Below are 14,780 nucleotides of genomic sequence, written 5' to 3'. Positions count from 1 at the left end.
AGGCACAGTGGGCACTGGGCAGGAAACAAGACTCCTGGGGAGAAGGCGGCAGCCGCCCACGAGACCCGTGTGGGCCAGGCCAGGGGGCCGTCCTCCCAGGGGTCCCTTTGGTTTCCTCCAGGCACACGAGAGATCCTCTTGCTTCACTGGCAAAGAGCAGCAAGAGCTGGGGTGGGGTGGGGGTGCTGGGGGCTGGAAGGGGGCGAGACCCCGTGGCTGCCCGCTTGGCCCTGCCTGGGGCTGGGGGCCGCTCTCCCCTCCGCGGAGCTGCTAGGTGAAGGCGTCCCTTCCTGGAGGGCCGAATGCCGGCTCTGAGAGGACACGTAGTGGGAAAAGGGTCTGGCAGGCGTGAGATGAGCTCATCCTGGATTATCTGGTGACGAGGATCCTTAGGAGATGGGGGCAGACGGCGATGAGACACAGACGAAGTGAAGGCACGGCAGAGGCCAGGGGAGCCGAGGCAGAGGTGGCCGAGACGGGGCCAGAAGCCAAGGAGCACCTGGGGCCGCCGGACGAGGCCAGGAGGGAGGCCCCCACACCTGGACAGTGGCGGGGTTTTAAGCCGCCCGGTTGGTGGGAGCTCGTTACAGCAGCCACACAAAACCCAGGCGGCGTCCCGGGGCCTTATACCATGACGCAGGAGACCCCGGAGCACTCTTCCCGCCCCAGCCCTGCAGCCCACCCCACAGGCGCGCCCACTGCTCGGTGCCTGGGGCACCCCTCCTCGGCAGTCTCGCTCTCCTGCCAGGGCACGTCCCTCAGGGGCCGAGTGGGCCCAGGCTCGGGTGGGCCACAAAGAGCCCAGGTTTGGAGTTCGGGTTTTCCCTCCAGGGTCCCGCAAGGCGCTGGCTTCCCCGACACCCCAGCCTGGGGCTCCAGAACACCGTCACCATCATGTTGTAGAGAGGGGGGCCTGCCAGGGGCCCCGACTGCTCTGGGACAGAACCCCGCCACTGCCCGCGTAGCCAGCGACACCCCACGCCGCAGAGGTCCCGGATGAGACCTCGTGGCTGCCGGAACCCAGCGGCGGCACTGCGGTACCCCTGGGGGTCAAGGGGCAGAAGGAAGCAGAAGCTGCCAAGGCGGCGTCCACCAGGCTCGAGAGTGGGGGCTCAGGAGGCTCTCCCAGGCCGGGACCCAGAGCCCCTGCTCCAGGAGACCCTCGGGGTGGGGAGGGGCTGGGCCAGGGCCGAGGGGGCAGGGACCACTGCCCGAGCTGGGCAGGGACCGAGCGCGTCTCCCCCACGCGGTGGCTTTCTGGTGTCAGAAACTCGGCGCCTGCACCATTTCCGAGGCATCGCCATGGAAACACAGCGTCACCCTAACGGTCATCTCCCTGGAGCTTCTTCCTATAAACCAACCAGCTTCTGGGGGCTCAGTCTTCAGCTGCTGCCCCATCAGGAAGCTCACGGAAGCCCCATTTTCTGTCCCCAGGAGGGAGCCCGAGTGCTTTTTTGCCCACTGCCATCCAGGAAATGCAGCCAGGGGAGGCCCGGCCTCCTTGGGGAAGGATGGGACAGCCGCCCGAGACACTGCGCGGAGGGACCGTCCACTCCTGACCCTGCAGCCTGGTGAGTGGAACGAGCAGGAGGACGCAGGGCCTCAGGGCTGGCGAGGGCCAGGGATCCCAGCCTACACCCCACTCTCACTGAGGGGCTGTGCACCCACACGGGCAGGGCTGAGTCCTGGGCCCAGGACAACCCTGAGCAGCCAGCACTGCCTCCCCATCACCGCAATCCTACAGCCCCGGGAGGTAAGCTCGCCTCTGCAGGGCCCCAGGCGGGGAGACGCAGACCCCTGCAGACGGGCCCGAGGGCGGGGGGAGAAGTGGCTTCTGGGGCAGAGCTGGCCTAGTGGGACCTCCCTGACCCCCATCCTGGGTCACATGGGGGCGGGGAGGGCAGGAAGTGGGGCCACACCCATTTACGGCCAAAGCCCAGGGTGAGGACAGGGCCCCCCAAAAGCCCCTGCATGGCCCCCTGCCAGCCCCTTGCCTGTGGGCTGCGGCCCCCCCCGAGAGGACAGTGGGCCCGGTGGTGCCAGGGTCTGCACGGCCAGCCGCCCCTCCACTCATGCTTCCCTCCCAGTTGCGGGACAGCTGGGTACACGTGGGCGAGATGCTCCCACCCTGCAGCAGGCTGGGCCTGCAGACATGAACGTGGCCCTGGACGGCCAAAGAGATGGGCGCAGGGGGGAGACGGCGTGACCGACACGCCTTCCCCGGGCCCCTGCGGGCCCAGTGCTGCCACACCTGACCCCACCGCCTACCTGCGGCGTGGGAGGCTCCACTTTTCGTTTCTTCTTCTGGTTCTGCTTGTTGGTTCTGGGGTAGACCATGAGCATCTCCAGCCACCTGAAGGGAGGAGGGCACGGCACAGGTGAGGCCCTGCTCCTGGGGACCGTGGCCACCTCGGGCAGCAGCCCGGCCCCCGGGCCCTGTGCGTCCTGGAGGCACAGCAGGCACTGGGAGCCCAGGCTGGGGCCCAGCGGGCAGGAAAGGCTCCGCAGCCCAGCCGCCGGCCAGAAGCAGCCTTGGGGCTCCAGGCCCGCTCCGTCCCCATCCCCAAGCCCCATCTTCGGGGGCACACTCGGCTCTGGAAGCCCCTGCCCAGTGTGGATCTGGGGAGCATGAGCTGGCTGCGACTAGGGGCCATGCAGGCTCCTCAGCAGGAGCCCAGGTACCCACAGTGCCAGCCCGTTTCTGCTGGAGGTGGGCCCTGGGCTCGTGGGGTGGGCCCAGCAGAGCCGCCTGGGGACCCCAGGAGCCACCAGGTCCAGCCTGGGCCAATCAGGAAGGAGAGGGCAGGAAAAGCGGGCCTGCGGCCAGGAGGCTTGCATTCCAGGCCTGGCCCTACCGCCAACCGACCGCCATCTCAGCCTCAGTTTGCACAACTGCTGCTGGTTCCACCGTACAGAACGTCACAGGGAGAGGGAAACGAGCACCGCCTGCTTCCCGGCACTCCCGCTCAGTCCTGGGACGTAGCAGGCCCATGTCCCCTCCCGAAGGGCAGCAGGGGGGACCCGGCCTCACCCAGCCCTGGGCCAGCCCTTCCCGGAGGGGACAGCACGGCAGGGGACAGCTGGTCCAGCTCTGTCAGCTCAGCCCCTGGGGCCGTGCAGGGCCATGCAGCCAGGAGCCGCTGGGGCAGCCTGCACTGGAAGCGACTGGCCGGAGAACCCCAGTGACCCAGCAGTGTAACCCCAAACCCAGGGCAGGGGGAGGGACCAAGGCGTGAGCCACCGACACCAACCCCTGAGGAGCTGGGGGACCTGCCGGCCTGCCATTGTGGCCTGGAAGGAAGGGCCGAGAGCCGTGGCCACCAGGCCGCCAAGGCCAAGCAGCCAAAGGACGCTCCGAGCTCCTCCAGACCGTTCCATCCCTGACTCTGTGGACGTCACTGTGTGCCCAGACCCAGAGACAGGCGGGGGCAGCAGGTGGGCAGCTTTGCCGCTGGGGTTGCAGTGTTGACTCAACAGAGCTTCTGCACCCCCCAGGCCAAGCACCCCCGGGAAGCCATGTGTTGTGGGTGCTGCAGGGAAGGCTGACGGGGCGGTCCCCCACAGCACAAAGGAGGGAGCAGACAGCACTGCCCAGACGCACTGAGCGTCCCACTCAGACAAACCCAGCGACGTAGAGGAGAGGAGCGGCTGTGGACGTGGGGCTGGGGGACAGGGGACGTGGCTCGGCAGTCTCCCCAACTCTACACAGCGCAGCCACATGTGACAACAGGGGAGGGGGCACGGGGATCAGGGAAAACCCATACCCCAACGCAGGGCGAGCACAGAACAGCCCCCCGGCCACCCCCAGACCCACAATCCCCTCCTTAAAGGGTGTGTGAGCGAGGCACCCGTGGCCTACGGAACGAGAAAGAAATCCGACACCCTGCACCTAGCTCCGGAGCCGTGCAGGCAGCCCACACAGCTGTCCAGAGACCTTCAGGGGTCCCTGCCAGGAAGAGACCCCTGAAGGCACCGGTCAGGCTGTGACCCCTGACCCCGCCTACGTCTGCCGGCAGCCATGGTCTGCACCCCTGCGGGGGCCTGGCTGAGGCACACACTGGAGACCAGCGCAGCCCAGGGGCAGCCAGCCTGGGCCCCGCCTCATGGGGACAGACGCACAGGAGAGAAGGGTGAGCTGGGAAGGTGCTGCCCAGGGCCACAGAGGGTGTGGGGCCCAGGGACGGGCTCACTGAGGAGACCCTGCCTGGAGGACGGGAGGGGACAAGGCCAGAGGCAGGACACAGGGTGGCGGCTGTGCCCGGTGGGGGACACGCTGGTCCCAGGTGTGCTGGGGATGCCCAGCCCACACGGCGCCGGCCTCGACGCCCCTGAGGGCAGGCAGGAGAGAGGCTGGGGGCAGGTGCTTTGGAGACGGCCCCTGTGGCATGCGGCAGGTGGGCTGGGTGTGGTGAGCATGGAGGTGGGGGACCTGTGCCGAGGCTCTGTGACAAGCACCGGGCCTGGGGTGGTGGCAGCAGGGAGAACGTGCAGGACACGAAGGCATCACAGGGGCCCTGGTGTGTTTGGTGGGGGGAGGCTGAAACCCAGGCTGGGAACAGGGAGCCGTGAGCACACTCACCCGCTGATGATCTCCTTGTTCTCCGCGCGGATGAAATGCTCCTTCTCGGGCGTCAGGATGCACAGGGAGAACTTCTGGCCGGTCCGGCCCTCCGCGTCCACCACGTCCGAGCACTGGTTCATGTTGATGGTGCCCTGGGGTAGCGTCGTGGGCTGCGAGGAGAGCAGGGGGTTGCTCAGGGCTCCCGCAAGGAGGGGGCGAGGCCTGATGTGCGGCCACCCGGGGGCCGCAGAGGGGACGCGAGGGCAGAAGACAGAGCAAGGCCATCTTTCGGGCAAGGGGGCCAGAGAGAGGCCGGGGCCTGGGAAAGGGCCGTGGCTGGGCAGGAGCGAGCCTCGGCCCAGGAATGATGTCCCGGTGGGCTCCCAGGCCAGTGCAGGCCGAACCTGACAGCAAAGCCATCAGGGCTGAGGCAGGGTGGGAAACCAAGGATGGGAGATGGAGGCTCTGAGAAGCTCCCGCGAGGCGAGGGCCGGCTGAGAAGCCTTCCTGGAGGCGCCTCCGGCCTGACCGTGCTCGGCCAACGTGAGGACGCTTTCTGACAGGGACGCTACAGACGCCTCCTGGGGGTGCCCAGCTCCTCCCAGGTCCCCAAGAGCCCACCCTGCCCCGGCCCGGGCAGCTGCTGGTTGAATTCTGTAGAAAAGGCCGTGGGCCACCAGGTGTGGCCGCAGCCGGGCTGTCTCCCTCCCTAGAAGCCCCCGCTGGCCCCCGCAGGCCCAAGGCTCCGTGACCCACAGGCCTCCTCACCCCTGACGCCCGCTGCAGGGGCCAGGACGCGCAGGGCGGGCTGGGCTTCCTGGAGACCCCCTAAGGGGCCACCAGCTGTCCCCCACGAGGTCCCTCGGGGGCCTCTGAGCTCGGCCGTCTTCCTCCAGCCCCAGGTGGACAGAGGTGGCCCGGCCAGGGCACAGCTGCCAGGCAAGGGCCCGGCTCCCAGGGAGCGTCTGCCTGGGCCTCCATGGGGGGAGCGCGTGCCCTTTGCCATGAGTGCTGAGCGTGTCCTCAGAACCAGGCCAAGCCGAGCAGCCCTGAGCTCACGGCCTTGCAGAGACCTCTCTGGAGCAGACCCGGAGGGCCTGGGTGAGAGCCAGGAGGGCCCTGGTGTGGGCGCACCACGGGGGGCTGTGCCTCTGCACCCCAGCCCCAGACAAAGACCCCGTTCATCTGTCCTGGCACATCCCGTGGACTCTGGGGCTTGAGGGCATCGGTGCCGCCGGGCGGGCAGAGCACGGGGGCCGGGGCAAGCGTTGGAGGAGCTGTGCTGAGGGGTCCCCCAGCTCCTGCCCAGGCCCGAGGCCACCAGGGAGGCAGACACAGAGCGACTGAAGAGCAGGGGTGGCACTGTGGCACCAATCCAGGATGCAGGGGACACCACTGCCCCAAAGACACATGCAGTGGGTGCAGGGACAGAAAAACAAAATCCCAGGGCTGCTGCCTGGGCCCACAGTCAAGTGCTCGAGCCGGGCACGTTGTGCCCCCAGCCCCCAGCTGCCAGGCACAGCCAGGTGGCAGCGTCTCACAACCTTGCCCCAACCCTGACACCCATCCCTGCGTCCTTCCAGGACAGGTTCCGGAAAGCATCGGTAAGAGACACAGACGGAGTGGAGCCTGCCGAGCCTGCCGCGGTGACGTGACGGTGACGTGACGGTGATGGCTGTGAGGTGCCCTGCCTGGCCCCGCTGCACATGCAGGAAGTGGAGCCCCTGCGAGACGGGTGCGCTGACGTGACCCTGGGCCCAGGCTCCGTCCCGGGGTCAGGGAGCCCTGCACGGGGGGAGGCACCACCGCTCTGCTCCAGCCCTGCACAGCCGCAGCTCACGTAACCAACAGCCGCAGTGCGCAGGCCCCGGCTTTCCTGTGTCCGCAGAGCAGTTTCAGAACCTTTTCATCACACCGCACAGGAAGCTGGTACCCTTAGTACCGCATGATTCACGCAAACGGACTTGTGCGTCTGTCCTCCGCGTCTGCTCCTGTCGTGGAGTACGTTTCCGACGTTCACCCACATTGCAGCAGAGCCAGCGCTTCCTGTGTGGCCGAGGGACCGTCTGTCCGGGGTGGTGGGGCCAGTTTTGCTCACCTCCTCGCCCGTGGATGGGCGGCCGGGTTGTCCAGCTTTTGGCTGACACAAAAACGCTGCTGTGAACGTCACGCACAAGCTTCGGTGTGGACACGGCTCCGTTTCTCCTGGGACACACCCGGGGGTGGCACTGCTAGGCCACAGGCATCCGTGTTGAACCTTTTCAGGAGCTGCCGAACCGTTTTCCAAATAGCAGCACCATTTTTTGTCATTCCCAGCGGCAGGGAATCTGCGCCTGGCATTAACTTTGAAAACCGTGTTCGTGCCTCACTTCCTAGCAGCACCTTGGACGGCAGGTCTAAGTGTGCACTGGCAGCCCTCAGGAAAACGGTTCCTTTGACTCTTGCCAGTGCCCCAGGAGGGAGGAAATGCCCCCCGGGGAGTGGCCGCCACACCAGATGACCCCTGCGTGCCAGGCCCGGGCACTGTTGGCTCTCGGGGTAGCCCTGTGAGGCCAGTGCTGCTGTCCCCGCCCACCAACGCCAGCTGCCTGCCCAGGCTCACGCGGCCAGCGGCTGCAGGTGGGTGCCGGCCAGGCCCCTTCCCCGCGGGAGCCCTTTACCACCTGGCTGCTGCATTGCTGCACCTCCAGGGCTCACAGAGTGGGTGCCCGGGGCCCCCAGAGAGCCGCAGGCAGGGGCTCAGGCCCCGCCGCCCCCCTTGCCGTGCCTCTGCCAGGGCAGGCAGAGCCACCCGCCTTCCCGGCGCTCAGGAAGGAAACCTTGTCCTTGATGGCCCTTTCCAGGCGAGGGCAGATCCTGGGCTGCCGCCAGCCCCACCCCAGGAGCACCCATGGCCTGGCTGTGCTCTGCCCTGATTCCACGTCTCCAGAGGTTACAAATCCATTACTCGGATTTGTGCCGGCGCCTTTTCCAGAAAAGGGACGACTGGCCACTGGGGACCACCCTCCTCCACATCACCACGGTGCCCCTGCCGTCCACCCCACACCGAGCAGGGCACCAGGCTGCAGCCAGGATGAAGGTCACCTTCAGGCGAGACATGCACCCTCCTGGGAACCCCGCTTTCCAGCCTCGGATCCGCCCGGCAGCGACAAGAGGCGGCCAGAGCCTCGGCCCCGGGGCCCCTCGGAGCCGCCACCCTGCCCTGGCCCAGGCAGGTGCTCTGGGGGAACCTGGTCTCTCCCACTTCCCGTCGCTCCCTGGAGCCTGGGCTGGCTTCCAGAGCCAGAGGGAAGGAAGACACAGGAAGAGGGACTGACAGGAAACAGCAACAGCAGGACCCCACCGAGCTGAGGACCGGGCAAACGCCATTGGCTATCCTTCGATGAAGGTACACTCGTGTTGATGACTTTGTTTGGACGTTTTCATGGCCTTCATACGGTAAATTTGTAACCAAATAAACCTTCTTTATAAAATCAATCCATTTCTGGTATTTTACATAACAACAGCATTAGCAAACCAGAACAGATTTTGGTACCGAGAGTGGGGTGCTTTTGCTGCTGAGTCTGCAAATACCAAACATGTTGGAGCGGCTTTTTATATGGATAAGGGGGAGGACTATGGAAGAACTGTGAGGAGCTTGATAGAAAAGGCCTAAACTGCTTTGAAGAGACTCATGGTAGCCACATGGACTCTAAAGAGACTTCTGACGAGGCCCTGAGCAGGAATGTTGAATGTGTCACTGCAACCTGGGAGCAAGGTGATCCTTGTTTTAAAGTGGCAGAGAATTCGGCAAAATTGTGTACTGGTGTTGGACGGAAGGCAGAATTTGAAAGCAATGAGCTGGGATACTTAGCTGAGATCTCTAGACTACGTGTGGAGGATGCAGCCTGGCTTCTCCTTGCAGCTTATAGTAAAATGCAAGGGGACAGAGATAAACTGAGAACTGAACCTGGGTACAAAGAAACCAGAAACTGACAGTTTGGAAAATTCTGGGCTTCCAAAAAGTGAGACCCCAGAGGCTACAGCCCCATGTGAGGATTTAACCAAAAATGGAATCCAACTGCCATTTCAGTACAAGCCAGGATTGGAGATGGGAGCTATCCAGAAAGGATTTGTGGAAAATCCTATTGTCTGAAGGTTTTGACCTTGTTGGCTTCATGCCAAGCCAACAAGATTTTTACAAGATCTTTATAGACGGAGCCACTGCCAGCCTGGACTGGAGGGAACAGACAAGGAACAAATTGAAGGAAAAATTTCTTCAAAGACAGAGCCATGGAGGCTAAGATCTGGAGTCAGGAGGTCTCGGGCTGGGAGAGCGGAGCAGCCCACACGCATGGAAAGGGTGAGTTTGCCCCAGAGGTCGAGGGTGGGCATTTCGCCTTGATGTTCAGGAAATGTCCTGCCACCCCAAGCCCCAAAGAGCGTGGAGCACATTGCCAGGGAATTGGGGAGAGCCTGGCTGCCACCACACTGTTCTGAAGAGGTTGAGCATGTGTCCCGGAGATGGAAGGGAATCCAGGTGCTGCCCTGATGTTTGAGGAGGGTGGGGCCGAGAAGGTGGTCTCCCCAATGTGTGGATATGCTGGAGCACTCACCCCAGCGTTTGGAGAGGAAAGGGCTGCTGCAAAGGCCCTTAGGAAGGGTTAGGCTCCGGCTCTCTCAAGCCCCAAGGATGCAACGTCCTTCTGTAAATGACTCTCAGACTTTGAAACCTAATGGAGTTCGCCCTGCAGGTTTTAGGAACTGTTTCACTCCTTGAACACTGTTTTCCTTTCAGTTACTCCCTATGGCAATCAGAGTGTTTATCCTATGACGGTCCCTCCTTTGTATATTGGAAGCAGATAACTTGTTCTGAGTTTTACAGGTCCACAGCCAGAGGAGAATTTTACCTTAAGACAGACCATGCCTATAACTGATTTTGATGGGATATTGTTCCTACCTATTGTTACTGAAATGATTTAAGTTTTTGTGATATTGTGATGGGATGAATGTATATCGTACATGAAAAGACCATGTCATTTTGAGGTCCTGGGGGTTGAATGTGCCAGTTTGGATGTATTATGTCCCCCGAAATGCCGTGTTCTTTGATGCAATCCTGTGGGGGCAGATGCATTAGTGTTGATTAGATTGGAATCCTTTGATTGTTCCCATGGAGATATGATTCAATCAACTGTGGGATAACGTCCATGGAGATGTTACACCGCCCATGCAGGGTGGGTCCTAATTGAATCACTGGAGCCCTATAAAAGTGGTCACAGACGGAAGGAGGTGCTGCAGCCAAGAGAGACACTCTGAGAATGCACAGGAGCTGGAACCCAACCTGGGATCGGCAGTCACCAGCCACGTGCCTTCTCAGCTAACAGGCTTTCCGGACACCACTGGCCTTCCTTTGGTAAAGGTGTATTTGTGTTGATGCCTTCATTCGGACCTTTTCATGGCCTTCAGACTAAATCTGTAACCAAATAACCTCCCTTTGTGAAAGCCAATCCATTTCTGATGTTTTGCAAAACAGTAGCATTAGCAAACCGGAATAACCTTGAATTGTCCCCTCCTGGGACAGACCCACAAACTGAAGGCCTTGGACACAGACCCCACATGGGCTCACGGCAGCCAGAGGGGAAGCAGCCCGAGGGTCCATCAAAAAGAACAGATAAACCAAAGGCGATGTGCCCGCCAACGGAACAAGGTTCCGATGCACGAGACAGCTCGGGTGGACCCAGGACACATTGAGTGGAACGAGCCAGACCCAGAGGACCACACGCTGCAAGAACCGGCAAGAACCCACGTACACAACTATTCAGATGAGGCCAAGCCCCAAGGCAGGGGCTGGGCGGCGGACGCGGAGGGAGTACTTAGCGGGTACAGGGTTTCCGGGGGCACGGAAAGCTCTGGGACTACACGAGGGGGCGTTCCCATGGCGCTGTGCCCCAGGAGCCCTCATGTCTCCCCAGAGAAGACGGGCAAGGATCCGGGAAGCAAGGCCTTCAGGCAGGACCCCCAGGTGGCTGCTGTGCTGAAGGGGCGTCTGGAGGCTCTGGAAATGCAGAGCCCACAGGGGCTCACGCGGGGCGGCCCAGGGGCTGGCGCACCTGCGCTGCAGTCTGCCCTCCCACCAGCTGGGCCACAGAGACGTCCCCTGAGCCACACCTGCCCTCTCTGAATGCCCAGGTCTGCACGTCCCCTGCCCATCTATCGCCACGCCACTGCCCACAGCTCCCAATGACATGGGGAGGTGGGGACCCCAACCCTAAGACCCTGGGGACTGTTCCTGGGGAGGCTCGGCAGGAGGAGGCCACTGGGAGCAGCTGGTGTCCACGGTGGCGTCTGAGGGCCATCCTCTGCCGGGTGTGTGGGTAGCCCCACAGTGCCTCGGCCAGGCTGCCCTCCACGAGCACAGGCCTGTCCGGGCCCCTCTTCTGCCCACCCCCAACGGCGCCAGCCCCCAGCACACGGCTGCACTCCCCAGCCCGCCCCAGGAGACCCTGCCCCGGCACACCGGCCTCCCCCAGCCTGAAGCACGTGGCTTGCACCTGCGCCCACCTGGCATCCCCTCCGGCCAGACCACATGGGCCTTGGAAGGTGCTGGCAGTTAAACCCACGGGTGCCGGGCAGAAGGTGCCTCGGGAACAAACCAACTTCTCCAAAGCTTTCTCATCTATAAAACGTGAATAGCCCACTTAGCAAAGCCCACCTGTAAGAGGCCGGGGGACAGGAGGGGGCACCGGCAGGCAGGCGGCGAGAGCTGGGCGGGGGGCGCTGCCTGGTTCCACGGCTGGACAAAGCCAAAGCAGGACACTCCCTGGTGAGGGCCTGCCCACGGCCGCGGGGCTCCCTCTGAGGGTGCAGGTGTCCTAGAATCAGCCATGACAATGGCCGCACGGTCCTGTGACCGGCCCTCAAACTGCACAAATACAGAGCAAAAGAGAGAGAGGAGAGGGGAGGCTGCCAGCAGCCGGCCCACGCAGGCTCAGGGGAAAGGACACTCGCCTGCAGCCCTGACCCACCCCGGGAGGCCCTTCACCTGGCCCTGGTCTCCCCCCACAGAAGAAAACTGAGGCCCGAGGGCCCAAGACGCAAGCCCGGGCCTCCCCCTCCTCGCTCTCTACAGAGAAGGAAGGAGCGAGGGGTCCCAGCTCGTGGGCAGACCACCTCGAGGTCCTGGTAGCTGCTCCCCTGGCAGAGCCAGGCCCCTGGGGTCACACTCCTGGTGCAGCTGCCCTGTCCCCAGGATGCCCCAGGAGTGCGCCGAGGGCACCAGCTGACCTCCCTCCAGCACCGAGTCCCGAGGTGAGGGAGGCTGGAGCCGGGGTCCGGGACGACTGGGCGGCGCGTCCGACCCGGCAGAACCAGGGGTGGCTGTCCCGAGGGCTGGCGAGCCTGGCGTGCCCTGGCCGGTCTGGGGGACAGCAGGTGCCGCTGTGAGGGGCTGCCCAGGGCTCGAGGCTGCCACACCCCGGCCCCCGAGGGGCACTGTCAGAGCGTGGAGCTCTTCTCTGAAGGCAGGACCAAGCACAAGGACGTGTTTCCTGGGCCGCCAAGGCCGGAAAGTTCCTTCTCGCACCTGCTGTGCCAGATGAGCCTCCTGGCTCGGGCCAAAACCCCTGGCCTGCACCCGCCGAGGCCCCAGAGCATTGTCCCTCAGCCTGGGGTGGGGGCTGCCTCCCCTCCCCCCGTGGGGTCCCAGGGCCAAGCGGGGAGGCCGAGGCTGGTGGAAACTGGGGGACAGTAACGGGTGACGGTGGGAAGGCCTTGCTCCTTGGGCCTCCCTGCAGGGACCTGCTCCATGGAGACAGACAGACAGCCAGGGAGTGGATGGAGGCCCCGGTGGAGACACTCCCGGACTCCGGGCCCCTCTCGCCTCCCACAGGCACGGCCGACCTGGACGCATGAACCCCTTCACTGGCCTTCCACGGGACGGAGCGCTCCCTCGGAGCAGACAGACGTGCTTCTGGCTGAGGACGGCCGCCATGCCCCAGCACGGGAGGTGACCCCTCAGCACCAGCCCCAGGTGCAACCCAGCACGGCCAGCTCTGCGACTGGCACCTGTCCCCAGGCTCCTGCTGGCCCCGAGGCCCGCGGCGCTGCCTGGAAGCTGAACTACAAGGTTCCGGAGGGCGCATGGCAGCCCCTGGGTGACCCGCCTCTGCCCCCGGCTGTGGCCTGCTGAGCCAGCTGTGACTGCAGCCGCACTTCGCTGTCCCTGTCCCCACACTGCAGGCCAGGCCCCGGGGCCAGGTCACCGTCCGCATGCTCACACAGAGCGTGGTGGGTAGGGGAAGGACGTAGAGCCCCACGAGCTCCTTCGGATGCTGGCACCGCCGGGCGAGCGCGGGGACGGGGCCAGGAGGCGGCCGGACAGAGGCCCAGCCCTGGGAAAAGGCAGTGTAATCCTTGTGGTGACAACGGGAAACGAAGAGCAGAGCAGAGCACCACGTGTCTTCACACAGGACACGTGGATGGGCGTGAGGGAGGCAGGGGAGGGGCTGGGGCGCTGGGGTCCAAGGGCAGGGCCGGTGCAGTGGGCGTGAGGGCAGCAGCAGGAGGACGCGCTGGGGAGCGTGTGTGCGACGAGAACCTGGGGGGAGTGTTTGGGCCGGAGGAGGCGTCTCTAACGTCGGTGTTGGGGCTTCTTCCCTGTCCTTGCCCTGCCCGTCCTGGCCTTCGTGGAACCTCAGGCCGAGGCCGCGACGGAGGGGGGGAAGGCAGCAGGGAAGAGCAGGCAGGCAGAGGCCTGACGGAGGGAAGGGCACACACCCCGAGTCGCCGCGACGGCCACCCCAGCCCCCAACGGCCGGTGCCTTCCACCAGCCAAAGACTCTGGGGGTCGGGGCTCACGGTCTGGGAAAGGAGAGGATGCAGCGGCCTCCCCGTGGTGGGCTGTGCCCGGCCCTGAAGCATCACCCCCCGAGCCAGGCCAAGGCCTCTCCTACCCGTGGGGCGTCCCAGGGCAGGTATCCTGGAGAGCATGGCTGGACCCGCACCGGCGGTGCTGCTAACGGGGGCAACGATGGAGACCCCACAAGCAGGAGAGCCTGGCCGTGCCCACAGCTCCCGGGGGGCCAGGGTGCAGGACCGTGTTTCCTCGCGCACCCAGCCCCTCCGCTGGCACATCCTGAGAGCCTTGGCCAGCCGGGCCGCTGGCAAGCAGCTGGGGAAGAAACAGCAGCTCTGGGAGGCACCTGTGCAAGGGGCACCCTCACAGATGGCACCTGCCTTCCCACCTGCGAGATGCCACCTGGGCCGCCGTCGGCAGAAACCCACCACACTTCTGAGTGCCCATCCACGTCAGAGCCAAGTTCCCACAAAGCCTCACTGTGGGGGGAAGATGTCCTGGGCAGGGTGGGCACGATCCTTTTAAAGAGCCGCCCCGTCTTCAAGGGAACAGCCCCTCACTGTTCGAGGGCAGAGCGCGTGCTCCGGGGTACGTGGCACGAGACAGAGCCCCATCGTCGCCCGAGCTGACGCAAGAGGAGATGCTCAGAGGGGCTCAAATGCGTGCTCAGCTGACACGTAGCAGCAAAGTGCCACCAGACACAGACGCCACCTCGTGCCCACCAGGGAGGCTGAGGGCCACAGGCGACGAGACGGTGAGCGCCGGTGAGGACACGGGGACCCGGTGCACTGCTGGGGGTGTGAGCGGCACAGCGCGGTGCACGCTGCCTGGTGGCTCCTGTGTCGACCACGGAGGGACTCCGCAACCCGGCAGCCCCGCTCCAGGCCCGCACGCGGGGGAAGGAAACCTGGTTCCAACGAGAAGGTGCTCGTGGGTGTGCACAGCCGCCCAGCGGGACTGACCCCACGTCCATCGACCACAGAGCGGACCCGCACACAACAGAGCCGGAGGAAGGGAAGGAGAGCAGCGCGGACAACACGGACGGGCCCGGGCCACGTGGCGCCGAGCGAAGGAACCAGGACCTCATACTGACTCCACTGACATGAAGCAGCCGAAAGAGGCAAACCCACTGAGACGGGGGGCAGCCGAGCAGCGCCAGGGCCGGGGGCAAGTGCTTAGAGCGTGCAGGGTCTCCTTGGCGTTACAAAAACGTCCCGAGACTGAGTGGGGTGATGGCTTCTAACAGCGAGCCCACAAAAACCCCCGAGTTGTACTCTCTAAATGGGTGAACGTACGGTAAGTGACTTATGCTTCAACACAGCTGTTACAGTAAAAAAAAAAAACGTCCTCGAAGGCAGCAGGGCCTGGTGGGTTCTGCGCTCGCGG

At 64.3% G+C, this 14,780-nt stretch overlaps 1 protein-coding gene across 10 annotated transcripts in view; it reads right to left on the bottom strand.

Moving 5' to 3' along the window:
- LOC119513399 (myosin phosphatase Rho interacting protein) overlaps window positions 1-14,780 on the bottom strand; it is a 114,836-nt gene that overhangs the window by 37,871 nt on the left and 62,185 nt on the right. For all 10 annotated transcript variants that reach the window (XM_037808584.1, XM_037808585.1, XM_037808581.1 and 7 more), the window contains 2 exons: window positions 4,580-4,731; window positions 2,269-2,353 (listed from right to left, as the gene is read on the bottom strand). In XM_037808584.1, the coding sequence (XP_037664512.1) occupies window positions 2,269-2,353; window positions 4,580-4,731 (237 nt within the window). The remainder of the gene's footprint in view (window positions 1-2,268; window positions 2,354-4,579; window positions 4,732-14,780) is intronic.

The sequence above is a fragment of the Choloepus didactylus genome, chromosome 18 (genome assembly GCF_015220235.1).
Source record: "Choloepus didactylus isolate mChoDid1 chromosome 18, mChoDid1.pri, whole genome shotgun sequence".
In the NCBI taxonomy this organism is placed as follows: Eukaryota; Metazoa; Chordata; class Mammalia; order Pilosa; family Megalonychidae; genus Choloepus; species Choloepus didactylus.
Note: the sequence above shows the minus strand (reverse complement) of the source record. Positions and strands in the feature narration are given on the sequence as shown.